This window comes from Coenobita brevimanus, chromosome 29 (assembly GCF_032717465.1).
Source record: "Coenobita brevimanus isolate Jiangsu-jjx chromosome 29, ASM3271746v2, whole genome shotgun sequence".
Lineage (NCBI taxonomy): Eukaryota > Metazoa > Arthropoda > Malacostraca > Decapoda > Coenobitidae > Coenobita > Coenobita brevimanus.
This window is the reverse complement of record NC_136982.1, coordinates 29,718,122-29,744,111: the sequence shown is the minus strand read 5'-3', so window position 1 is coordinate 29,744,111 and position 25,990 is coordinate 29,718,122. Positions and strand designations below refer to the sequence as shown.

General features: G+C 42.4%; 1 protein-coding gene and 1 non-coding gene across 2 annotated transcripts in view; both read left to right on the top strand.

Annotated features, from left to right (window-relative positions):
* Positions 1-25,990, top strand: part of DCP2 (decapping mRNA 2) — a 164,199-nt gene that overhangs the window by 94,956 nt on the left and 43,253 nt on the right. The window contains exons 4-5 of the mRNA XM_080268805.1: positions 2,002-2,133; positions 2,590-2,673. Of these exons, the coding sequence (XP_080124931.1) occupies positions 2,002-2,133; positions 2,590-2,673 (216 nt within the window). The remainder of the gene's footprint in view (positions 1-2,001; positions 2,134-2,589; positions 2,674-25,990) is intronic.
* On the top strand, positions 13,644-13,762 carry LOC145395129 (5S ribosomal RNA). Its single transcript, XR_013896559.1, has one exon. It is a non-coding gene; the product is annotated as a 5S ribosomal RNA (ribosomal RNA).

Sequence of the window (25,990 nt, the reverse complement as noted above, 5' to 3'; positions counted from 1 at the left end):
AGCCATCTCATTAAAAGCACAATGCTGGCACTAATAATATGCATGACTCAATTCCTTTTCACTGTTACAGGTGATAATTATAAATAGGATCAATGCCTCATGTTGGTAACATCATTTATTACTGATGAATCTTACCAAACCAAACCGAATACCTGAAATGAAACATGAGGGGGACGGGAGATACTGGGGACGGTGAGTGTGTAGAGGTCACAAGACATGACAGTTAGTCTGTAATTTTTACATGATCCCCTTTGCCAAAGTAACTGTGTTTGTATTTAACAATGCTGAGCAGAGATGGAGTTTCACAACAGCCACCTGCTAATAAGGTTTCATCTACCACAATTGTTACGTGATGACAGACAGATGCCATACGACAACAACAGTTCTTGGCAGCACTGCATGATATTACGCTCATTAACATTCATGGGTGATTTTTACATGCCTCATCATTATCAGTTATACAAAACATCCTACCAGACCTATCTGCAAGAACTATTGACAGGTATATTAGTGGCCATCTACTTAACACTACATGTTGCTCTACTATGTTCCACCCACTCTGACTCCCTCACAATGTTACCAGCTCAGCTGACAGGTATACTAGTGGCCACCTACTTAACACTACATGTCGCTCTGCTATGTTCCACCTACTTTGACTCCTCCCTCACACACTGTTACCAGCTCAGATGACACAAACATAAGGGTACGTGGGTGCGAATTTACCAGCATGAGTGTACATGACATAAATATACTTCACTCTCTTAAAACTACAGTACAGTATTATTTAATCTTCCTCCCAGTTTGTTTCTTGTACAGTGTATTGAGTTTTATTCTTCTAAATCACTAAAAATAACTGATGGTGACATGAAGTAATAGTGGGTACTTGAATGTATGCATGATAGACAGTCATGACTGATAACTGCTTTTATCCATCAAAGCAGGTATACTTGTAGTATATGAGTGTAGCCACGATGTACAGTCTGATAATAGCCATTTACATACTTCAGAGTTGAGACTGTCATATCTAGGTGTGATAGCTTTACTTTAGGCAGTTTTAATACTTAAGTTGTATTTATTGTAAACAAAAGTAAAGTTATGGTGTTTGAGAGGAATGAAGTCACAGAGTGTGCAGTGAGGTTGGATGGTGAGGATATGGAGAATGTGAGTGCATTCAAGTACTTGGGTAGTGTGATGAGTAAGGATGGAACGTTGGGGGATGAAGTATGTGAAAGGGTACAGCAGGGAAGAAAGGTTGTTGGTACACTGAAAGCAGTGATGAGAAATAGGGAGGTGAGTATGGAAGTTAAGAAGTCACTGCATGATGGTATTGTGATCCCTACCCTGACGTATGGAAGCGAGGCGTGGACCTTGCAAGAGGGGAACAAGTCAAGAGTGAGAGCAGTGGAAATGAGTTACTTGAGAGGAGCATGTGGAGTGACGTGGAGGGACAGGTTGACAAATGAAGAAGTGAAGGAACGTTGTGGGGTAGATGTGGATGTGGTTGAAAAGATTAGGAGAAATACACTGAGGTGGTTTGGACATGTGGAGAGAATGGAGAATGAAAGACTGACTAAGAGGGTGTATGTAGGTGAGGTGGAGGGAGGGAGAGGGAGGGGTAGACCGAGGATGAGGTGGAGGGATGGAGTTGAGAGGTATATGAGGGAGGGGGGGGTGAGTTTGGGGGGAGGGTAGTCGAATGGTGGGTGACAGAGTGACTTGGAGGCGTTTTGTCTGCGGCCACCCTTTGCGGGATTAGGACGTCGGGCTATAGATAGATAGATAGATAGTATTTATTGTAGGCCTATTGATATAAACAGTTGTGTCTGTTGTAACCATGTTTCGGGGGATAGGGAGGAGATTGAGGGAGTTTGTATAATCCCTGACTGGTTTTACTGTATTGGTGTTACCATGTGAAGTCTAACTTAACCATACATCATCAGATTTAAGAGAATAAAGCATATTATATGGGATGTACAATAATTTTTGTTTATTTCCTTGCAGCGAGTTGGGTTCAAGCCAGCATCAGGCAGTATTGAGGACATGTTGCAAGATTTCCGCGACTTCAAGCATCGTGTCCCAACATATGGCGGCCTCCTCCTCAACCATGACCTCAGCCAGGTCTTACTAGTTCAGGTCAGGTTAGAGGCATCATATACTGTATTACCTGTTTTTGCAATTTTTTATTGTGTTGTTTTAGGCAGTTGAATGATTAGACAGCATTATGTGTATCATGAAAGGCTTTAGCTGTTTGTGTACTAGGACAGTCCTATCTGATTCATATCTCATTGGTTGCCATAGTTAGGATGGTTGTGACATTTTGTTAATGTTCCCCATGTTTATGATAGAGGTACCAAAAACTTGGTTCAAGTGATAGTATGAAATATTTTAATGAAATGTGCATGAACTGAAGTGGAGGTTGCTATATGTTAGTCTTAATGAATAATACTGCATTGAAAATGAAGTTTATGAATTGTTCAACAATAAAGGCATGCAGTAACAATTGCATCTTTAAAGTAGTAGCAACTGAATGAATTGGCAAATACTGATTGCATTACATTGTGATATGTGAGAACTAAGATGTATCCACAGGGGTTCTGGCATCGTGCATCTTGGGGTTTCCCTAAAGGCAAGATCAATGTAGATGAAGAGCCACACAACTGTGCTAAACGGGAGGTAAGCCTTGCAGTTTTTTTATGTATGTTCTGCATTATTAGCCTTTCATGATCTTTCGCTCAATTTCATAGATAGGAATTAGGTTTGGGAGACAGGTCACTATTATTTTTCATCATCATCTTGTCATCATCTTTCTTTCTTACTGTACTTCATTCACTCTTTCATTCTTTCTTTCTTTTTTTTTTTTTTTTCTGTCTTCATCTCAGATATTGAAGCACTCCCTGATGCACATCTTCAGTGGTTAAATGCGTGTTCACTGTAACTGTCACTCATTTGTATCTAAGTTCAGTCACAGCTGGGGGTGGACATTTCAGAAAGAGCAGTAATGTAATACTGTGCTGGACATCATTACATTTTTCCAGTTTCCAACTTCCCCCCAAGTTGATGAATTCAGATTCTCACTTACAAGCTTTGCCACTCCAACAAAACATGGCACCACATGCGCTTTACACTCTGTCGTTGAATCCCACCTTGTCCATTTTTGAGCATGAAACATGATTTGAGGTCAGGCCTCCTTCCTGACAGTATGGTGTTCCTTGGCTGTACAGACAAGTTGTCTTTTAGGACTAATATACATGACTTGAACATGTTTGTTAAAGTTTTCCACCCGTGAACCATGGTATTTGCAAGGTGATTGTTATGACAGTTATATATTTGCACAGTATTGATCAGCATCATATGAGTAACCTTCTCTGACAAACACCATATATAACCTTTACCCATGAAATATCTCCACTCAGTATTGTTGAATTATGCACCTATACAGAATCACTAGATCTCGCTCACATTTTTAAGTCATCATCGTCATCATCATCTGGACCTCCTTTCCCACCATAGGGCAGGATGAGGAGTAGCAACTTTCAGACATGCCGAGTTTGCCCAGTCTCATGGGCCACGCTTCCATTCACTCATCATTCAAGCTGCCGGAATCCTGGCTGTATCTGATACGCCAAAAACATTCACCATATTCTGTAGTTTCACATAAACATATCCGATAGAGTCAATCCGGACGTTGTCACGTTAAAAAGGGGTGCCAGATCCCAGATCATGCACTCTTCTCACAACATTCATCCAGCCAGCTCAATCTCTTGTCAGTTCCCTAGCCTCACAGACTTCCATGCCTCTCTTCCTCACACACTCATCCACCATATCCCTCCACCTTCTCCTTGGCCTACCTCGCTTCCTTCCTCCTTCACATTTGCTCGGATATACTTTTTTCACCACTCTATTGTTATCCATTCTCTCCACATGACCACACCATCTCAGTGCACAATCTTTGATTCTGGTGTCCACAGACTTCCTCACTCAACATCTTCCACGGATCACATTATTTCGTATCCTATCCACTCTCGGTATACCACATATATTCCTCAGCAGTCCCATCCCCACTGCTCTCACTCTTGACTTTTCATTTTCATGCCACACCATAGTCTTACACACCCATATCTTAAAGTTGGCACTAACACTCCTTCATGTCAGCCTTGTGCAGCTGCAACACTCAAGCCTCTGTTTTTTATCAAGGCCTTCATTGCACCAGCTACTTTTCTTCCTTGTGTCACTCTACTTTCCACTTCTTTTGCACATTTTTCTCTCTTTTCAATCACTGTACCCAGGTGTTTGAACTCTCTCACCAGTTCCAGTCTGTCTCCATTCACTTTAACATCACACTGGGAGTCTCGTTCTCTCTCAGTAACCATCACTTTTCTCTTTTCTACATTTACCCTCAAGGCATGATGCTCACAGACATCAGCAAAATTCTGCACTAGTCTACCAAGTCCTTGTTCGGTATTTTCAAGTACAGTAGCACTGCATCATCAGCATGCAGCAAATTTGAGATATTCCATCCATCATCATTCATTACATACCCCATCCCATTCTTCATTACTCGTGTTTTTACTTCTCTCATCACCCCATCCATATATATATTGAACAGCAATGGAGACATCACACAGCCTTGTCACACTCCCACACTGATCGTGAACCATTCACTTTGATGCCCATTTACCCTTACACATGCTTCACTACCATCATAAAAACTCTTGACAGCACCTAGCAGCTTACCATCTACACCATACCTGCACAAAACCTTCCATAATCCTTCTCTGTCTACTTTGTCGTATGCTTTTTCCAGATCCATGAATGCCATAAACACCTTATAGTCCTTCTGACAAGCCTTTTCCACTATCCATCTTACTGCAGATATTTGATCCACACATCCTCTGCCACTCCTAAAGCTATCCTGTTCATCACACCCTAGGACTTCTAGTATCTCTCTTACAGTACTTTCTTCTTAATAATTCTTCCATATACCTTCCCTACCACACTCGATAATCTTATGCTACGATAATTCTTGCACTCACTGCACTCACCTTTATTTTTGTACAGGGGTACAGTCACAGCCCTTTTCTGCACTGCTGGCACAGTTTCACTCATCCATACCTTCTTGCATATTTCCAACGAGCACTTCATTCCACTTTCTCCACTACACTTAATCATCTTTGCATACACCTCATCAGCCCCAGCTGCTTTCCCATTTGTCAGCCGCTTCACAGCACCGTTGACCTGTGCAAGTGTCACGTTTCTTGACACTGCTTTCCTTCTCTGCGCACCGCCAAAGCCAATCATGTTTACAGTGGCTCTGCTTTCTCTATTCCCATTCATCAGGCTCGTGGGGAATATTTTTCCCTAGAGCGATTGCACTCTTTACCCTTTAAGATAGTTGTCCCTGTTGAAAGCAGAAGAAAACCCAGAGAGCGTTAATGACTAATTCAAGCGTTTTTTTTTACCCATAGATTGCTTTCTAGTTCTGTTAATAATTCTTATTATTAATAAATTTAATACTCCTGCATTTAACCCTTGTGGACTTCAATACTGTATTGTAAATACATGTAAATACTTAAGAATTTTCTATTGACCTGACTGCGCCTGTGTGGTAGAATGACTTGTATCCTGACAAGAAAATGGAGGAAGGTCTAACACATCTTCACATAGGTAAAGTGAATATTTGGCTTTAGTTTTATTTAAAACTAAGATTAACTTAAGTTGGATTTTCCATTTTTTAAAGTTATTCATTGTATTTAGGTAATTGTAATTAAATAATATTTGGCATCTCTGAATCCTATGAGGGGAGAGATACTTACCATTTTCTCACTCAGTTCCTAAAGATCGTTTGAGTCGCACCTTGTAGAAGGACTTTTGGAAAGCCCCAAGCAAACTGACCAAGACCTCAAGCCCGTCGTCATCTGTTATTCTGATTCTAGCTAAGTAACCTTTATGATTTGCAAAGATAATATTTTTTATGCGAACCAGAATGCTAGAAGTGAAGGAAAATTATAAGAAAAAGTATGAGCCAAACCTAATATGTGACATGTGTCAAGAAGAGAATGAAAATTAGCATCATTTCTTCATATGTGAAGCATATGAAGATATGGTTCCGAGACAATTCGCCATCAGATAATTCCCCGTCAAAACATGTACGCAGCCAAAGGAGAAATGACAATACAGGAAAGAGCAGAAATACACCAAGTATACACTTGCTGACAAGGCGATAAACACTTGCTGACAACATGGCAATACAGTGCAGAACTGTCTATCTATCTATTGCCAGACGCCATAATGCCTTTACAAGGTGGCCACAAACAAATCGCCTCCATGTCACCCTGTCCCCCGCCATTTCACTGCCCTGCTTCCAATTAACACCCCCCTCTCTCATATACCTCTCCACTCCAGCCCTTCATCTCATCCTTGGCCTTCCCCTCCCTCTCTCCCCCTCCACCTCACTCACATACACTCTCCTCGTAAGTCTCTCATTCTCCATCCTCTCCACGTGGCCAAACCACCTCATTGTGTTTCTCCTAACGCTTCCTATCACATCCACATCCACACCACAACGCTGTTTAACATTCTTATTTCTCGGTCTGTCTCTCCGTGTGACTCCACAGGCTCCTCTCAAATAACCCATATCCACTGCTCCCACTCTTGACTTGTGTCCCTCCATAACGTCCAAACTTCACTTCCTTACGTTAGAGTTGGTATAACAATACTGTCATGTAATAACTTTTTCACTTCCATGCTCACTTCCCTGTTTCTTATCACTGCCTTCAAGGAACCAACAACCTTTCTTCCTTGTACCCTTTCAAGCACTTCATCCTCCAAACCTTCATCCCCACTCCTCACACTATCCAAGTACTTAAACGTACTCACATTTTCCATTTCCTCATCAGCCAACCATACTGTACATTCACTGACTTCACCTCTCTCGACCACCATATCTTTACTCTTCCCTACATTCACCTTTAGATTCCGTTTCTTACACACTTTCCCAAACTCATCCACCAAGCCTTGCAGCTCCCCCTCGTCTTCACTTAACAACACAGTATCATCTGCAAACAACAGTACAGGGAGTTTCCAAACACTGCCCTCTCTCATTAGGACCACTCCAACATCCACTGCCCTACCTTGTATCTCTTCTATAACCCCATCCATGTACAATGCCTCAAGAAAGTATCTGTACTTAGGGGCAGATAGTTTTGAAATCATACGTTCACCTCAGGTGTGTTTGCGGAACACATCGTTGGTTTTTCAGTTTGTTTACCACATAGTTGTTCTGATACTTTTTTGAGGTACTGTACAGATTGAACAACCATGGAGACATGACACATCCCTGTTTCAGCCCAACCCTCAAATAGAAAAACTCACTCAGTTCACTATCCACACACACTGCAGCCCTAGCACTCTCATACATACTCTTCACAGCATCCAACAACTTCCCATGTACTCCATATATTCTTAATACTTTCCACAATCCTTGTCTGTCCACCCTGTCATATGCTTTCTCCAAATCCATGAAGGCCGCATACAACTTCTTTCCTTTCACTAGAAACTTTTCCACTAAAGATCTAAGAATGAATATCTGATCTACACAACCTCTTCCCTTCCTAAAGCCTCCCTGTTCTTCTCCAACTAATTCCTCTGTTATTTCCCTAACTCCGGCAGTAAGTATCCTACCATATATTTTTCCTATTACACTAAGAAGACAAATGCCCCTATGATTACCACACACTTCTTTTTCCCCTTTCCCTTTGTGCAAGGGAATAATTATATCTGACTTCCAATCCTCCGGGACTCTACCTTTCTCCCAGGCGAATCTGCACATCTTCCACATCTCTTCTACTACTGGCTCTCCTCCATGCTTCAGCATTTCACCACACACTCCATCAATTCCTTGGGCTTTCCCCATTTTGACTTTCTTCATTGCTTCCACAACTTCCATCTTACTGATTTTGTCCTGTCTTCTCACCTCTCTCTTTCTCCCAGCCATCCCCCAGCCACTAATACTCGCATTACTTTCATTCTCTATGTTCAACAATTCCTTAAAGTGTTCTCTCCATCAGCTCACTTTTTCTCCCTTCTCAACCAGTAATCTACCATTTTTATCTTTCACTCCCCTACTAACTTCATTGTCACCCTGTCTGACTCTCGTTACCTCTTTCCAGAACATTTTCTTACATTCCCTCCACTTGACACTCAGATTCCTTCCAAATTCCTCATGCACTCTCTTCTTACTCTCTCTCTTACTAATCTTTAACTACAGTTACTTAACCACAATTATAGTTCATAAAGTTTATAGGGGGGGGGGGCAAAAAATCATGATTTTACATAGTTAGGTTTGGAGGCCCCAGACCCAAACTATTTTCTTCCCATAAGAAGTTCAGTTTAAATTTCAATGATCTGAATTTCGCGGTGATTTTTAGGCACTATGCCCATCGAAATTCGAAATTCCACTGTAATTGTACCCTATTTGCCTATGAGACTTCTATTATTTAAATTAGTATTTGTCGTTGTTAAACTAACACTCGTCAGAGAAGAGTGTATAAAGTTTCTGACATGTTGGTGCCCCGAGTAAGGAATACAGATATGTGCTGAGGCTTTAGAAGAGTTCAAGGTTGGATTCGTGGGTTCGACTCCGCACGGTAGTGTCGATCCCCGAGTTCTGGGTGGAAAAGCTGGTTCCCTTTCAAATGCTGAGCAGCTGTGTACTGTGTGGGATTTGTGGGACAGAAACAGTACTATCCTTCTGGGGAGGAGTCCAGTGGAATATAATACCAGCTGGTTCTGAGCTCAGGGATATATCCGTAGTCTCAGGACCAATCTAATTCAATTCATTTTTTCCTACAGCCCATATCTCCTCTGGCCCTGTTCCTCATAGAACCACAAAACTGTCCCTCTACCGAAATATCCCCATTTTGTTTTCCTCGTTACCATCTCCTCACAGACTTCCATTACAAGGGCAGCACCTGTTATATCAAATCTCAGAATGCAGTTGACACTGTTTTAAACTTCACTTCAACTAATTTTGATTACTCACAGTATAAAGTAAATTATCTAAATACAGGCATACCCTAGTTTAACAATGTAATTGTTTAGGTAAAACCTCATCGTTAGGTGGGGTATCGTATATTGGCTTACTTTTAACATGTATATCAATGTGGACCTTTAACCAGCCTTAGGTTTTCTCCCAAACCAAGCCCAAAACCCAACCAAATGAACCCAAAAACAAGTTTAAAGCCAATCTAAATGGCCTAACAGCTGTCAAGGAAGCTAACCTAAGCCTAACACCTGTACATAACTCAATAAAACCAACAAATAAAATCTGGAAATCATCAAATATAAGTCTGGAAAAAAACAAGCTTAGTAAACTGTACCCCAAAATGACAATGTTCACCCTACCTACAGTATGGCTTAAAAACATTAATCAGAATTTAAAAACAGTTTATAAACAAACCTAAACACACAATTTTGGTATAAAATATCATCAAAATCAGTAAAAAAAAAAAATAAAAACCCATCATTAAACTGGGGTTTGGCCATTGTTAGGCGGGGTATGGTGGTATTTCTACCCCTATCGTTAAGGCGGGGTATTGTATATCGAGGTATTACTGTATTAGCAAACATATCTGTGTAGTCTATCGCTCCCCCAGTGCTTCTTCAGAACCCATTGTATATGACTCCATATCCACACAGTTGAGTAATCTTAACCTAGCCCTTAGCATTGAAATTACCATTTTGGGTGATTTTTAACATACATTTTTAACATACATAATGTTGAATGGTTGAACAGTTATTTCATTCTGCCAGGACTGGCAATGCTGGTCTAGAGTGCGAACTGTTTGCATAATCGTTTAATCTCACGCAATTGGTAATGCGCTAACCAGAATACCAGATAATCCTGACCATAATGCCCATCTCTTGGATCTATTCCTGACAAATATTCCAGATCAGTGCAAGATAGAGATACTGTCACCACTTGGATCCTCTGACCACAATCTCATCAAAGCCTCATTAGTTAGCCCCCCCCAAACCTCCCCGTTCTGAACCTGCCAGGGTGACCTGATGGGACTTTGATAGGGCAAACTGGGATGGATTTAGAAATTACCTTGCTGACATTCCATGGCAGTCTTTCTTCTGTAGTGATGGATTTAGAAATTACCTTGCTGACATTCCATGGCAGTCTTTCTTCTCTGGTGATGTCAGTTCTACCACGTCCCACATTTGCGACTTAATACTAGCTGGTATGGATTTATTCATACCAAGTCAGCAGTTCATTAAAAGATCAGACTCTCCAAAATGGTTTGATGGCAACTATGCCAGAGCAATGGCCCAAAAGTCATTAGCAAATAACTCTTACTTAAAATAAAAAACATCTGAATCACTCTGTCAGTTTAAAATTGTTAGAAACCATGCAAAAGCTGCAATAAATCTCGCTAGATCAAACTTTCTTCAAAATCAAGCATCAAAACTACTTAACAACCCAAATGACAATAGAATACTCTGGTCAGTCAGTAATAACTTTAACAGGTCATCATCCATTCCCCCGCTAAAATCTCCAGATGGCAACATTACAAATGACCTGTGTGGGAAAGCAAATATCTTTGCCAGTACATTTGCCAGAAATTCTACCATAGAGGAAGTCCGGCAGAACATCCCAGTGCTAGAACTTGACTCTTCTGAAATTGTTCCACTTAAAATACAGGCAAGATATGAAAAATCCATCCTTGACAATTTGCCAGCCAACAAAGCTCGAAGCCCAGATGGAATTCTTCCAATTGTTTTGAAAAAGTGTTCCCCAAAACTTGCTTCTGTTCTAGTGAAATTATTCGGACTATGCTTGCTTACTTCTTCATTCCTTAATTCATGGAAAGAAGCCAATATCCACCCAGTTCCAAAGAAAGGAAGTTCCTCTGGCCCCTCTGATTACAGACCAGTGGCTGTCATATCTTCTCTTGATAAAGTATTTGAAATTTTAATTAATAAACATATAGTTAAACATCTTGAATCCAACAACCTGATTAGTGAGAGACAGTATGGTTTTCACCACGAAAGATCCACCATTGACATACTTAGTCTCCTGACTCATACCATCCATCAATCAATCGACAAACATGGAGAAACTCATGCAGTAGCTCGTGATATTTCTAAAGCTTTCAACAGAATATGATACCGTTCCCTGCTTTCCAAACTCCCTTGCTATGGACTAATGTCTTTTGTTCCTCTGCTTTCCTCATATCTCAGCGACAGAAAAATAAGAGTAAAAGTAGATGATGTATATTTCAATTTCCACTCAATTAACACTGGCATGCCACAGTGATCAGTTCTGGCGCCAACCCTGTTCCTGCTTCATATTAATGATCTCTTGTCTGTCACCCACAATCCCATCCATTCATATGCAGATGACTTAACACATCACAGTTCATTCACACTCAAACACCCATTTACAAAGTCTTATATCTCTAACTCTCAACTTAGTAGAGTCATCTCCATAAATCAGTCTATGATCAGTGAATGGGGACAAAACAACCTTGTCTCATTGAATGCTAGTAAGACCAAATATATACAATTTACTAATAGACAGATATTGCCACATTCGTATATTACCTTCAGTGCTGCTAATATTCCCATCTCCAGAAGGTTTGAAATTCTCAGTGTTTCACTTAACAATGCCCTCAGCTGGGCCTCTCATGTCAGATCACTTGCTAAAACTGCCTCAAAAAACTTGCATTATTGTACATAGTCCGTAATTTCTTCACTGATGAACAGTTAGCTATAATTTATTAGTCATGCATCCCTTGTGGAATGGATGTGGAGAGGTTGCATTAAAACAACTAGACAAAATTCAGAACAAAGCTGTTGGAATCATTAATAACCCTGCTATTATAAATAAACTTCCTCCCCCACAAGTAAGAATGAATGTTGCTTCCCTTACATTATTTTACAGATATTTTAATGGCAAATGCACAGACGAAGTTGCGTCCATTATGCCACCTCTCCGTGCCTTCCCTCATGCTACACGGGCATCTGGTAGCACTTATGACTGGAATGTCACTCAGCCTTATTGCAGAACTTCTCCATCCATCCATCCATCATCCAATCCTACATTGCTCCATGAGGAGCGTAGGAGCCTGGGGCTAGGCAGTTGGTCCCGACATTTAAGAACTTCTGCCTATCAGAATTCATTTATTCCCCAAACTGCATCTCCTTGGAACTCGCTTTCCCAGAGTTGTTTCCTTCCGAACTTCAACCTACAGGTGTACAAGTCCCTCAGTTACAGATATTTTATGAATGGAGGATGCCAGTAATCTGGTTTATGGATTATTTTTTTTTTATTCATTTTTTTTCCCTTCCTCTGTTCTTATAATAAAAAAAAAAAAAGAAAGAAAAAAAAAAATTAGAAATGATTGTGGAGATGAACGCATAACCCAAGCAGTTTAACAGTCCAGGGAGATAGGTTTAAAAACAAAACCCCATCCCTACAGTTGTCAAAATTTAAAATGATCAACTTCTGAGCTCAGTTAAATTTGGTTTTAGAAATATAAAATGCAATAATAATAATTAAAGTGTAAATAAGAAATCAGTCAAAATGTCTATTTCCTTGTTACAGAAGTTATCCAGGGGTAAGGCAGGATGGGTAACGAGAGCTATAATGATTGTAAGAAGGTATTAGAGGAAATACCTCTGTCAAAGGAGAAATTAAGTAGTCTTTTGAACATACTGAAAGACATATGGACTAAGTATGAAGAAAGCTAAGCCAATTTAAATGCAGCAGTAGTGAAAGAAAATGATAAAGATCTGTTGGAGTCAGAGACTACCAAGTATGAAGATAACTTAGAGAAATATATAACAATTGTAAAACTGATTGAGGCAAAATTGGCTAATACCACCGCAAAAGCTCAAGTTGTGGAACTGCGGAGTAAAGCTGCACTACCTTAAATTATGCTTCCAGAGTTTGATGGGGAGCAAAATTGGAGATCCTTTTGGGAGCATTTCAGATACTTAGTCCATGACAGAACAGACCTCTCCAATGCAAGTAAACTCTCCTATCTGTTAGGACAGGTCAAAGGCATGCCTTACAAGTTGATAAGGGAATTACCTGTACCTGTTGAAGGAAATAATTATGAGGTGGCTTTCACTATCCTTAGACAGAATTATGAAGATGGGGTGCAGGTCATTACCCAGTTACTGAAGGCTCTGATTGAATTACCCATACCTAAACATGATTTTGCTTCCTTGCAAAATTTTCAGATTGCAGTGAGTTGTAATTTTAAAGCTTTAGGTACTTACGAAGATGTGAAAGCAGCAAATTGGGTGCTTTCTAGAATTGTGTCTTTAAAGCTTCTACCTAGAACCAAGGATACCTTGTGTGGTAGGTACCAAAAGGATGATTTCTCCTGTGAGGAGATTGAGGAAGGTTTAATGCAACTCTGTAAACATTTGCAAGGAACAGTAAAACCTGCTGAAAGTAAACAGAAGGCTGAAATAAGGAAAAGAACCACTAATCAACTGGCTGTGAAAGCTAAGTTAGGGACAGCTAAGCCTGTAACTAACGAAGAGGTTGGCACTTTTCTTAGCTCCTTAAAATCTGAGGAGAAAGTATTAAAGACAAGGAATAGACAGGCTGATGAAAATTAGGAGGTAAAAGTTTCCATACCACGTTGAGTACACCGCTTCCCGTCCGATCAGCGAAGTTAAGCAACGTTGGGTCTGGTTAGTACTTGGATGGGTGACCGCCTGGGAACACCAGATGCTGCATCCCTACGTCAAGTAGGGTTGGTGGAGGATTAGTGCCCCTCCCTGTAAAACAACTAACTCTAAGCCCTTGGCCACCCTGTCTGGGATACATGGCGTCTGGCGATGAATGAATGAATGAATGAAAAAAGTTTCCATGTTAAAGAACAGAAAGGTTTGTGTGTTTTGTAGTGAACAATATTCCAATGTATCTTGTCAGAGTTATCCTGATTTTGCTTCTAGAGTACTGAGGCTGCAGGAATTGGGGTGTTGTATGATTTGCATGAACTCAGTACACACTTCCATGGACTGTAAAAGCAAATTAAATCTTTGTTTCAAGTGCAAAAGAGATAATCATCACAGTGCTTTGTGCCCAAGGATGGTGAAGTATGAGGTTCCTAAAACTGCAAGTGTCCTTATGACGGTTGCAAAAGCAAATACCCTAGTAACAATGCCAGCTGCAATTCCAATGGCAGATGTGAAACTAATGATAGAAAAGAGAAGTATATCAGCATGTACACTTTTTGATACAGGTGCACAGAAAACCTTCATTTCTGCAGACATTGTGGAGAAATTAGTTACCCATTATCGGTAAAGTAAATCTAGCCATTACAAGGTTTTTAACTACTAAGGAAGCACAGTCCTTTGATTTAGGTAGACCTTTACTACAACTTGGCAGATATAAATGCCGTATAACAGCAGCTGTACTGGATAAGATGGAAACAAGTATATAAGCCTCGAACAAGGACTGACCAAACGTTGACGACCAAGGACCGGACAAAGGACATTGCAATTGGAACGTGGAATGTAAGGGGAGCAAATGATGAGGTGAAAGAGAGAGAGATTGTCCAGGTGCTTGAGGATGCGAAAGTGGATGTATGTGGAATAACTGAAACAAAATGGAGAGGAGAAAGTGTGAGAGAATGGGAGTATGGATGGGGTATATGTGCAGGAGTAGGTGAGAATGAGAGGGCAAAGGAAGGAGTATGTATAGTTGTGAGTAAAAGATGGAAGAGGAGCATAAGACAGTATGGATCAGTTGGATCAAGGATTGTGTGGGTAAAGTTGAAAGTTGGAATACAAATGTGGGCGATTGTGTGTGTGTATGCGCCAACGCAAGATCGTGCTAGAAGAGTGAGAGAAGAGTTCTGGACAAATGTAGAAGTGTGCATGGAAAAGTTTGGAAGGAATGATAGAGTGTTTTTGATTGGTGATATGAATGGTAAAGTTGGGAATGTGAAAGTGGATGGAATAGTTGGTGAGTGGGGTGTGCCTGCTGAGATAGATGAGAATGGGAGTGCGTTAGTGGACATTTGTGCTGGGAGGGGGTTGGTGATAGCCAATACCTTCTTCAGGCATAAAATGATCCACAGGTATACATGGCGAGTGATGAGAAGGGTGGGTGGTGAATTGAGTGAAAGGAAGGCAATGATTGATTATGTGTGTGTGGATGAAAGGATGCGAAGATGTATATTGGATGCAAGAGTTTATAGAGGTTGGGGGAGTGGACTTTCTGACCACTACTTGGTGGTGGCCAGAGTTAAAGTTCAAGTAAGATGGAGGAATAGAAGAAGGGAAAGACGAGAGGAAGTAGTTGCAAGGAGAGTGGAAAGGTTACAAGAGAATGAGAAAAAGGCAGAGTATAAGAGAGAAGTGGAGGAACGATTGGGCAAATATGAGTTGGAGCAGATGGGGGACGTGGAAGGTGTGTGTAGAATATTTACAGAAGAAATATGTGCAGCATGTGATGTGGTGTGTGGAAGGAAGACAAGACGGAGGGGGGTGCAAGGAACAGCGTGGTGGACTGAAGAGGTGAAACGGGCTGTGGCACAAAAGAAGAAGGCATACAATGAATGGATGAGAAATAGGGGCGTGGAAGAAGTTGAGAGGTGGAAGAGAGAGTTATATGTAGAAAGAAAGAGAGAGGTGAAAAGATTAGTAAGAGAGAGTAAGAAGAGAGTGGATGAGGAATTTGGAAGGAATTTGAGTGTAAAGTGGAGGGACTGTAAGAAAATGTTCTGGAAAGAGGTGAAAAGAGTAAGACAGGGTGGAAGTGGAGTTAGCAGGGGAGTGAAAGATAAAAATGGTAGATTACTAGTGGAGAAGGGAGAAAAAGTGAGCAGATGGAGAGAACACTTTAAGGAATTGCTGAACGTGGAGGATGGAAGTAATGCGAGTATAAGTGGCTGGGGAATGGCTGGAAGAAGGAGGGAGGTGAGAAGACAGGAAGAAATCAGTAGGATAGAAGTTGTGGAAGCAATGAAGAAAGTTAAATCAGGGAAAGCCCCAGGAATTGATGGAGTGTGTGGTGAAATGCTGAAGCATGGGGGAGAGATAGTAGTAGAATGGATGTGGAAGATGTGCAGATTGGCCTGGGAGGAAGGTAGAGTCCCGGAGGATTGGAAGTCGGGTATAATTATTCCCTTGTACAAAGGAAAAGGGGAAAAAGAAGTGTGTGGTAATCATAGGGGCATTTGTCTTCTTAGTATAATAGGAAAAGTATATGGTAGGATACTTATTGACAGAGTTAGAGAAAGAACAGAGAAATTAGTTGGAGAAGAACAGGGAGGCTTTAGGAAGGGAAGAGGTTGTGTAGATCAGATATTCATTCTCAGATCTTTAGTGGAAAAGTTTCTAGAGAAGGGAAAGAAGTTGTATGCGGCTTTCATGGATTTGGAGAAAGCATATGACAGGGTGGATAGACTAGGATTGTGGAAAGTGTTAAGAATATATGGAATAGATGGGAAGTTGTTGAATGCTGTGAAGAGTATGTACGATGGTGCGAAGGCTGCAGTGCGTGTGGATGGGGAACTAAGTGAATTTTTCTCTTTGAAAGTTGGGTTGAAACAGGGATGTCATGTCTCCATGGTTGTTCAATCTGTACATGGATGGGGTAATAAAAGAGGTACAAGGTAGGGTAGTGGATGTTGGAGTGGCCCTGGTGAGAGAGGATAGTGTTTGGAAACTCCCTGTACTGTTGTTTGCAGATGATACTGTGTTGTTGAGTGAAGACGAAGGGGAGCTGCAAGGCTTGGTGGATGAGTTTGAGAGAGTGTGTAAGAAACGGAATCTAAAGGTGAATGTAGGGAAGAGTAAAGTGATGGTCTTTGAGAGAGGTGAAGTCAGTGAATGTACAGCGAGGTTGGATGGTGAGGAATTGGAAAATGTGAGTACGTTTAAGTACTTGGGTAGTGTGATGAGTAAGGATGGAGGTTTGGAGGGTGAAGTGCTTGAAAGGGTACAGCAGGGAAGAAAGGTTGCTGGTTCTTTGAAAGCAGTGATAAGAAACAGGGAAGTGAGCATGGAAGTGAAAAAGTTACTACATGACAGTATTGTGATACCAACTCTAACGTACGGAAGTGAAGCTTGGACGTTGTTGGAAGGACACAAGTCAAGAGTGAGAGCCGTGGAAATGAGTTATTTAAGAGGAGCCTGTGGAGTCACATGGAGAGACAGGCTGACGAATGAGGATATAAAGGAACGTTGTGGTGTTGATGTGGATGTGATAGGGAGTGTTATGAGGAACACACTGAGGTGGTTTGGCCATATGGAGAGGATGGAGGGTGAAAGACTGACGAAGAGAGTGTATGTGAGTGAGGTGGAGGGGGAAAGAGGGAGGGGGAGGCCGAGGATGAGATGGAGAGATGGGGTGGAGAGGTATATGAGAGAGGGGGGTGTGAGTTGGGAGCAGGGGAGTGAAATGGCGGGGGACAGGGCGACTTGGAGGCGATTTGTTTGTGGCCACCCCAAACGGGATTGAGGTGTCTGGCAATAGATAGATAGATAGAGATCTATATATATATATATATATATATATGTGTGTGTGTACAGTACATACACAGTGGAATATATATATATATATATATATGTATGTACAGTCTCTGCATGATGGTATTGTGATCCCTACCCTGACGTATGGAAGCGAGGCGTGGACCTTGCAAGAGGGGAACAAGTCAAGAGTGAGAGCAGTGGAAATGAGTTACTTGAGAGGAGCATGTGGAGTGACATGGAGGGACAGGTTGACGAATGAAGAAGTGAAGGAACGTTGTGGGGTAGATGTGGATGTGGTTGAAAAGATTAGGAGAAATACACTGAGGTGGTTTGGACATGTGGAGAGGATGGAGAGTGAAAGACTGACTAAGAGGGTGTATGTGGGTGTGGTGGAGGGAGGGAGAGGGAGGGGTAGACCGAGGATGAGGTGGAGGGATGGAGTTGAGAGGTATATGAGGGAGGGGGGGGTGAGTTGGGGGGAGGGGAGTCAAATGGTGGGTGACAGAGTGACTTGGAGGCGTTTTGTCTGCGGCCACCCTTTGCGAGATTAGGGCGTCGGGCTATAGATAGATAGATAGATAGACAGTACATTCACAGTGGAATCTCAAATTTCGACAGTTTAGAATTCGATTAATCAAATTTTGATGCATTTTGGAGTGGTTTGCCTACCTTACTTTTCGATGCAAAGTTGCATATTTCGATGATCTCAGGGCCAGACTCCAACCAAAACAAGCAAAGATAATATTTTTTATGCAAACCAAAATGCTAGAAGTGAATGAAAATTATAAGAAAAAGTATGAGCCTAACCTAATAACATATGTTACATGTGTCAAGAAGAGATTGAAAATCTATCTCTCTATCTGTATATTGCCAGACGCCTCAATCCTGTTCGGGGTGGCCACAAACAAATCGCCTTCACGTTGCCCTGTCCCCCGCCATTTCACTGCCCTGCTCCCAGCTCACACCCCCGTCTCATATACCTCTCCACCCCATCCCTCCATCTCATCCTCGGCCTCCCCTTCCCTCTTCCCCCCTCCACCTCACATACACTCTCTTCGTCAGTCTTTCACCCTCCATCCTCTCCACATGGCCAAACCACCTCAGTGTATTCCTCCTAACGCTTCCTATCACATCCACATCCACACCATAACGCTCCTTTATATCCTCATTTGTCAGCCTGTCTCTCCATGTGACTCCACAGGCTCCTCTTAACTCACTTCCACTGCTGTCACTCTTGACTTGTGTCCTTCCAACAACGTCCAAGCTTCACTTCCATACGTTAGAGTTGGTATCACAATACTGTCATGTAGTAACTTTTTCACTTCCATGCTCACTTCCCTGCTTCTTATCACTTCTTTCAAGGAACCAACAACCTTTCTTCCCTGCTGTACCCTTTCAAGCACTTCACCCTCCAAACCTCCATCCTTACTCATCACACTACCCAAGTACTTAAACGTACTCACATTTTCCAATTCCTCACCATCCAACCTCGCTGTACATTCACTGACTTCACCTTCAGGGAAGGTTTGAAGCCAGTAGATCCAGTGTCTGGCCCTTGGCCTTTGATTGATGCTGCTACTGTGAGTGAGGCAATTGGCAGGATGAAAGTGGGGAAGGCAACAGGTGTGTCTGGGTTGACTGCCGAATTGTTGAAGGCCTCAGGCGATATAGGGGTGAGGTTAGTCACTGACCTGATAAATAGGATTATTTATGAGTGTTGTCCCAGATGATTGGCTGAAGAGTGTAATTGTAAATGTGTATAAAGGGAAGGGTTATGCCCTGGAAAGAGGAAATTATAGAGGTATAAAGCTTTTAGATCTGATAATGAAGGTAATCGAGAGAGTTTTAGAAGGTATGATTAGAGAAAGAGTGAATATTGATGAGATGCAGTTTGGGTTTATGCCAGGTAGGGGGACCACTGATGCTATATTCATTGTTCGACAGCTTCAGGAAAAATATATTGGTAGGAGAAGGGATCTTTATTTTGTTTTTGTTGGTTTGGAAAAGGCCTTTGACAGAGTCCCTAGAGAGGTGATGAAGTGGGCAATGAGAAAGCTTGGCTTGGAGGAGTGGCTGGTTAGGGTGGTTATGGCTATGTATGTGGGTGCTCACACCCAGGTAAGAGTGAATGGAGATTTGAATGATGAGTTTTCCGTGAATGTTGGTGTGCATCAGGGGTCAGTCTTGAGTCCCATGTTGTTTATCATGGTACTTGAAGCCCTTTCACGTGACTTTAGAAACGGACTCCCATGGGAGTTGTTGTATGCTGATGATTTGGTGTTGATTGCAGAGAACGAAAGGGAGGCGGAGGAAAGGTTTAGGAAGTGGAGAGATGGTATGGGGCACAAGGGCTTAAGGGTAAATGCAGATAAAACAAAAGTGATGATATCTAGGGTTGGTGGCGGTACTGTCAAAGACGAGGGAGAGTGGCCATGTGCAGTTTGCCACAAGGGCGTGGGAATTACTTCCATCTTGTGCGGTGTGTGTGATAAATGGGTGCATAAGAGATGTAGTGGTATCAGAGGTAGATTGCGAGATAATGCTGATTTTATGTGTACAGTGTGTCAGGGTGAGCAGGTGGAGATTGTTAGATGTGAAAGGATTGAACTTGCTGGTGAATCTCTTGAGTGTGTGGAAGAGTTTTGTTATTTGGGAGACATGTGTGCTGGAGGTGGGGCTGGAGCTAGCTGTGGCTAGGGTGAGAAGTGGTTGGAAGAAGTTCAGGGAGCTCTTGCCTCTCCTGACATTGAGAGGACTCTTCCTATGTGCTAAGGGGTCTTTGTATGCAGCATGTGTTAGGAGTGTAATGCTGTATGGTAGTGAGACCTGGGCAGTGAAGGAGGAAGATATTCGCCAGCTCAGACGTACAGAAATGACAATGATTAGGTGGATGTGCAGTGCGTCCCTACGTCCAAGGCCTGGAGGGGCTGGGTTTACAATGGAAGAGTTGAGAGGTAGGATGGGACTGGAGTGTATTGGTGTTGTGATGAGGAGAGGTAGATTGGGATGGTTTGGACATGTGAAGAGGATGAGGGATGATAATTGGGTGAGGAAGGTGAGAAGTGTTAATATTGGGGGTGGGGTTATGAGGGGTAGTGCGAGAAGGACATGAGATGAGGTCATTAAGTGTGTCCTCAGGGTTAAGGGACTGAACAGGGAGGCTGCAATGGATTTTGCAGCGTGGAGAGCCGCCATTAGATGACCAAGGCAGACACATGCAAGCATGTTGGAGCCTTTAAAAACGAAAACAAAAAAGCCAGAGTCGCGCCAGTTAAAGGAAGAACCCTACCTCAAATGGAATTAGCTTCCATAGAAGTAGGAACTAAATTTGCCAGGTATTTAATCTCTACTCTTGATACTCAGTTTGAGGATATTTTAATATGGACTGACAGTGAGATTTGTCTTTAGTGGATAGGAAAGGAAGACAGTAAAATTCCTTTCGTTTGTAATAGAGTGAAGACTCTAAAAGAGCTGTCTTCCAAATTTAAATTTATGCATGTATCCTCTGAGAAATACCCAGCTGATCTGCTCTCGAGAGGCTCAACAGTAAAGAGGCTGATCAAAGAAGACTTGTGGATGAAGGTCCTAAATGGTTACTTATTATGGAATGGCCTGAGCAGAAAGTATAGTATTGCTGAGGTTAGTGTTGTAAACTTGGATCCTGTAGTACCTGAGCCAGATGTAATAGACATCAGTAGATTTTCATCAGTAAGACAACTCCTTAACACTACTGAATTAGCTGTTAAATTTTTGAATAAAAAAGTGGGGTTTGAGGAGTTTGATCCCACGGAATATTGGCAGAAAAAGCTTCAAAGGAAATTGTCACAGGGTTTTTAAAATAAAAGCAGTTATTAAATGATAATTCTCAATAATATTGAAGAGCAGGGACAATGAACTGTCTTGCTAAATCAAGCAATGATTACTTAATATCGGCTTACTTCGCCGATTCTCTCAGAACAAGAATTTATAAACTTTCTCAACAGTACACAGCAGAGACTAATTACTCACAATTGCTGTTTATTAGTACTGTTAGCCTCTGGAGAAAGTGACTTCACCTCTGACAATAAATAACTAATACTATTAATAATATCAGGTTCTTGCTGATGCGTAACTCCTAGAAGGCACAACAGATTTTAAGCTTAATACAACAAGACTTGCCTAAGTACCAGTTATGAAAGGCAAAGCGTTTACGCAAGCTAGGAGCTATAAGGGAAATGAGCTTAATTATGGAGAAATGAAACACGAGTTTACATTACATTAAGCTCAAAGAAAAAGAACTGTTAAATTTATTGATTACAAAGAAATAAATTTAACGTTACATTTCAAAATGAATTCAAAATAATGAGATCGCACTCACTCACTCACTCTAAAGCTAAATTCTTACGCCTAGGAAAAAAACAACATGCGGCGCAGCCGGCTGGCATGTGAGGAAAACAGCACACTTAATTAAACTCTTAAGTCTAGGAAAACGAAAAGAAAATACTGGTCAATTTGGCGTATCACCAAGGAAGGATGGGAGCCTGGAGAAATGTAGTCTAGAGGATTCTGGGTGCTAGATGACCTGTCTCACTCTCACTGCTGGAGCACAGAACCTCACTCCGTCGCGACAGACAAAAGACTGAATTCAAATACAGGCCAGCCGAGAGAAGGCATAGCCAACGGTTGAGGCAAGCAGGGGCGAACAATAAAGAAACAATAACATCGCTCAGTAGAGCACTTAATGACGTGCATTAGATCGGTCACTTGAAACAGTGACGAATGTTTTGAAAAGTATACCACCGAAATGGAGAGAGAAACGGTTAACTGAATAATACACAGTGAGTTTTCCACTAATAGTTTGTGGTTTCTCACAAAAGGAAAATGTCGTGAACTTGATTTGTGACATTACGCCCCTGCAAAATGAAATTTTTTCCTTATGGGAAAAAATTTGTGGATATGTATATATATATATATATATATATATATATATATATATATATATATATATATGTACACATCCTAACTCAGTCACACAAGATTCACACTGTGGTGTGTGTGCTATCCTGCTACAAGAGAAAATCACTATCGCCAATGAGCGTAAAAACCTGGTATTTACGTTAATAGAGGCAAGCTTGAGGGAAAAAACTCCGTGACGACGGTGAAAATCCTGTACTCAGGTCAAACTGAGCGAAAGTTCGCTACACTTACACTGATAACTAATTGTTGTGTAGCGTGGTGTATGTAATACACGGTGTAGGTGTGACAGTTGTAGTGTAACTGTACCTACATGTAAAATGACACAGTAAATATTAATAATATGGCGACAACGAAGGCAGAGGAGAAGAGGTGGCAGCGTGCGGCCGACGATCAGCTGGCCCGCACAGCAAAACTGCTACACCCATCGCTGTACCTGCAAAATCAATTAAGGTGGAGCATCAGAAGTGTCAATGAGACAAAAATTCTTATTACATTACAATTACTCTCTCTGCCTAGCAATCAGTACATGCTACGAAAGGTACGCTCTAGCTGAAAAATACGAGTGACAGCCTAAGCTTCGTACATTCGAGGTCGCCATTAATTTATTAGGTAGATTATTAACCAGGAAACTTAGTCCCTGGACGCCGTTGGTCTCGAGGACTCGTGTAGTTTACTAGTTAAACTTAACTCTACACTTACGATTAGTGTCGGCAAGTTGAGAATCCTTATGCAAACTCGGGCTCGTGTGTCCGCAGACACAGCCTCGAACTGCACACGGGTCCTCAACCTCTGCCTTAAGCTAGTGCCTATATTAATATTGGGGAGCTGAGAATCCTTGTGCAAACTCGGGCTCATGTGTCCGCAGACACAGCCTCAAGTCGCCTCTGCTGGGTTCTCCCTCGAACTTCCCCCGTAACCTACAGTACTTATATTAATATCGGGGAGCTGAGAATCCTTATGCAAACTCGGGCTCGTTTGTCCGCAGACATAGCCTCGAGTCACCTCTGCGGGGTTCTCTCTCGAACTTCCCCCCTTAACTTACGGAACACGTGTATGTACAGGCCCCGGACATACTGTGTCCTGTGGGGCCAACAAGTGAGAAGTCAGGTCTACACTTTTAACTGGGAACCAGGCTGGTCCTTGGATTACTCAAATCTCTGAGGACGCCTATCTTACGGAACCCAGCATGCAACAGTTGCTAGTTAGTAAGCAGTTAGTAGGTGAGACATCAAGTCTACACCCACATTATCACTGCCCTGTCTCAACTGACTCAGAGATTACGGGTGTGGTTACAAACGGCGCAGGAAGGACATGTCCCTGATTAGTGGTACTTTGACACACACTGCAGGAACGCACAAAATTATCTATGTCTCATCCCATCCCTGGCCAGAAAAAGTCAACTCGGATACGGCCCTGGGTCTTCCTTTTGCCCATGTGACCTCCTGAGGCTGAACAATGACCCCATTCTAACACTGCTTGGCGGTACTTGGTGGGAACGACAAACTGCAGTCGAACCTCGCCCTCGGGTGTTCGTGACTCATGGCAGAGCCGTCCTTGTTTACGAAGGAACTTGGCTCGACCTCCCCGTGAATACTTAATCACTCGACCCTTTTGTTTCTTTCGCATGGCAGCAAGTTTTGGGTCAGAATGTTGTTCTTGAACAACAATTTGGCTACACATCAGATCTTGCAGCAATTCAATGGTCACTGGGGTGACAGTCTGGAGCCTCAGCCATGGCTCGTGTTACTGTAGCTGAAGTATGAGTAGCGTAATCTTTGGTGCAACTGTCCTTGACACCGGGAATATTGCCTACAATTAGGTCAAATAAGGGTTCTGGCATGACAACTGTGAGTGTCGTACCAGTATAAAATGGAGATGCCACCTGGATACATGCCTCAGGGAACAATCTCACTGATCCATCTATAAGGTTAGCATGGATCTGTCGACCTGTGTACTGCTCAGGCCGAACTAAACTCTGCTTGACAGAGCAACCTGAGGATCCATTATCTCTCAGGACCTTCACAGGAATGTCTCCCACAAATCCTGGCTGAACAAGGAAGGTACTGTCACCTGTGGGAGGGCCTGTGGAGGAAGCAGCTAGCCACTCATGAGGCTGCTGAATAAGTGATGCGGCAAACATTGTGCCCTGAGAATTTGATACTTGAGGGGTCGTACTCACTGCCTGTGGAGATGGAACATTGGCCATCTGTGGAGGGGGGTTCACTGTCGGAGGGGGACTCGTGAACTGTTGGGAAGTACCTATACTGGTAGAGATGGCACCACCGTGTGCTTGTCGTGGAATGAAGGCTGCATTTGCCTCCTGCCTCCGATACACTGATTGACCTGACTGAGGGTTACGTGGCTTGTCCTTGTATTGCTGCTGCTGCTTGGGAAACTGCTGCTGGTTGGGGTGCTTGTTGTACCGCTTCCAAGCAGGCTGCTGTGTATTTTGCCCCTGGTCCTTCTGTGGTTTGCTTGGACCTTGGCCATTACTCTGAGAACGGCCTTGGTGCTGGGAGTCAGTCTGAGACGGCTTCCCAGACTTGGCAGTATCTTTTCTGCTGTTCTAGGTGTTTTGCTTACGAGTTTGGTATCCGTAAACAGTGAAATATGCGTCAGCCTTTTCCACCATTTGGCTGCCATCTTTCACCTGGCAGATCTTAAGCTGTGCTATTAGCTCAGCAGGCCACGACCTCTCTAGCTGTGTACGCAGCATAAGGTCAGTTATCCCCTCACGCGTGGAAGGAGTTTCATCTTTCTCCATCCACTCATTTAATTAAGCAGTGAGACGATCGAGGAACTGAACAGCTGTCTCCTTGTCTTGGAGACGAGCTCACATGAACTGAACTTTGGCATCGTCTACTGTGAGACCATACGCCTTAATGAGTGCAGCTTTCATCATCTCATACGTGAGATTGTCTCCACGAATTCTGTGGAGAATATCGAGGGCAGGGCCCTCAAATAAACTTAGAAATTGGAGCCGCTTAGCTGCCTCATCCAGTTGATACTTGTCTGCCATGTCCTCAAAACGAGCTATGTACGGCTCGATTCGCTTGCCTTCCTTGTATGAAGGAAGCTTGATGTATGGGGTCGCCATAACATGTGCAGGGAGAACGCTCGTGGAGCTTGGACCAACTGCACCAGATGTGTCTGAAGCCAAGGAATCTCGCTTGAGCTTCAACATTTCAAGTTCATGTTTTTCGCGTGCTTCTCGCTCGGCACGTTTGTGTTGTCATTCTCTATCTCGTTGTTCACGCTCATATTCGCGTTGTTCTCACTCGTATTCGCACTGAATCTTGCGCTCTTCACGGGCATCATTCTCGCGCTGCTGCTCCTGATTATGCCGTGAGAGTATGTACTCTTTAATTTCAGTTGGGTCTGTAAGACCCATATCTTTGGCTTCCTGTAAAAATATGGTGGTAGCCATGTCGCTAATTTACTAAGCAAGCCGAAACTGAGTACTGACTGCTGCTTCGCAAACGAATGCTAATAACACAAGTAAAGAATACAGACACAAGCTATTGGTGAC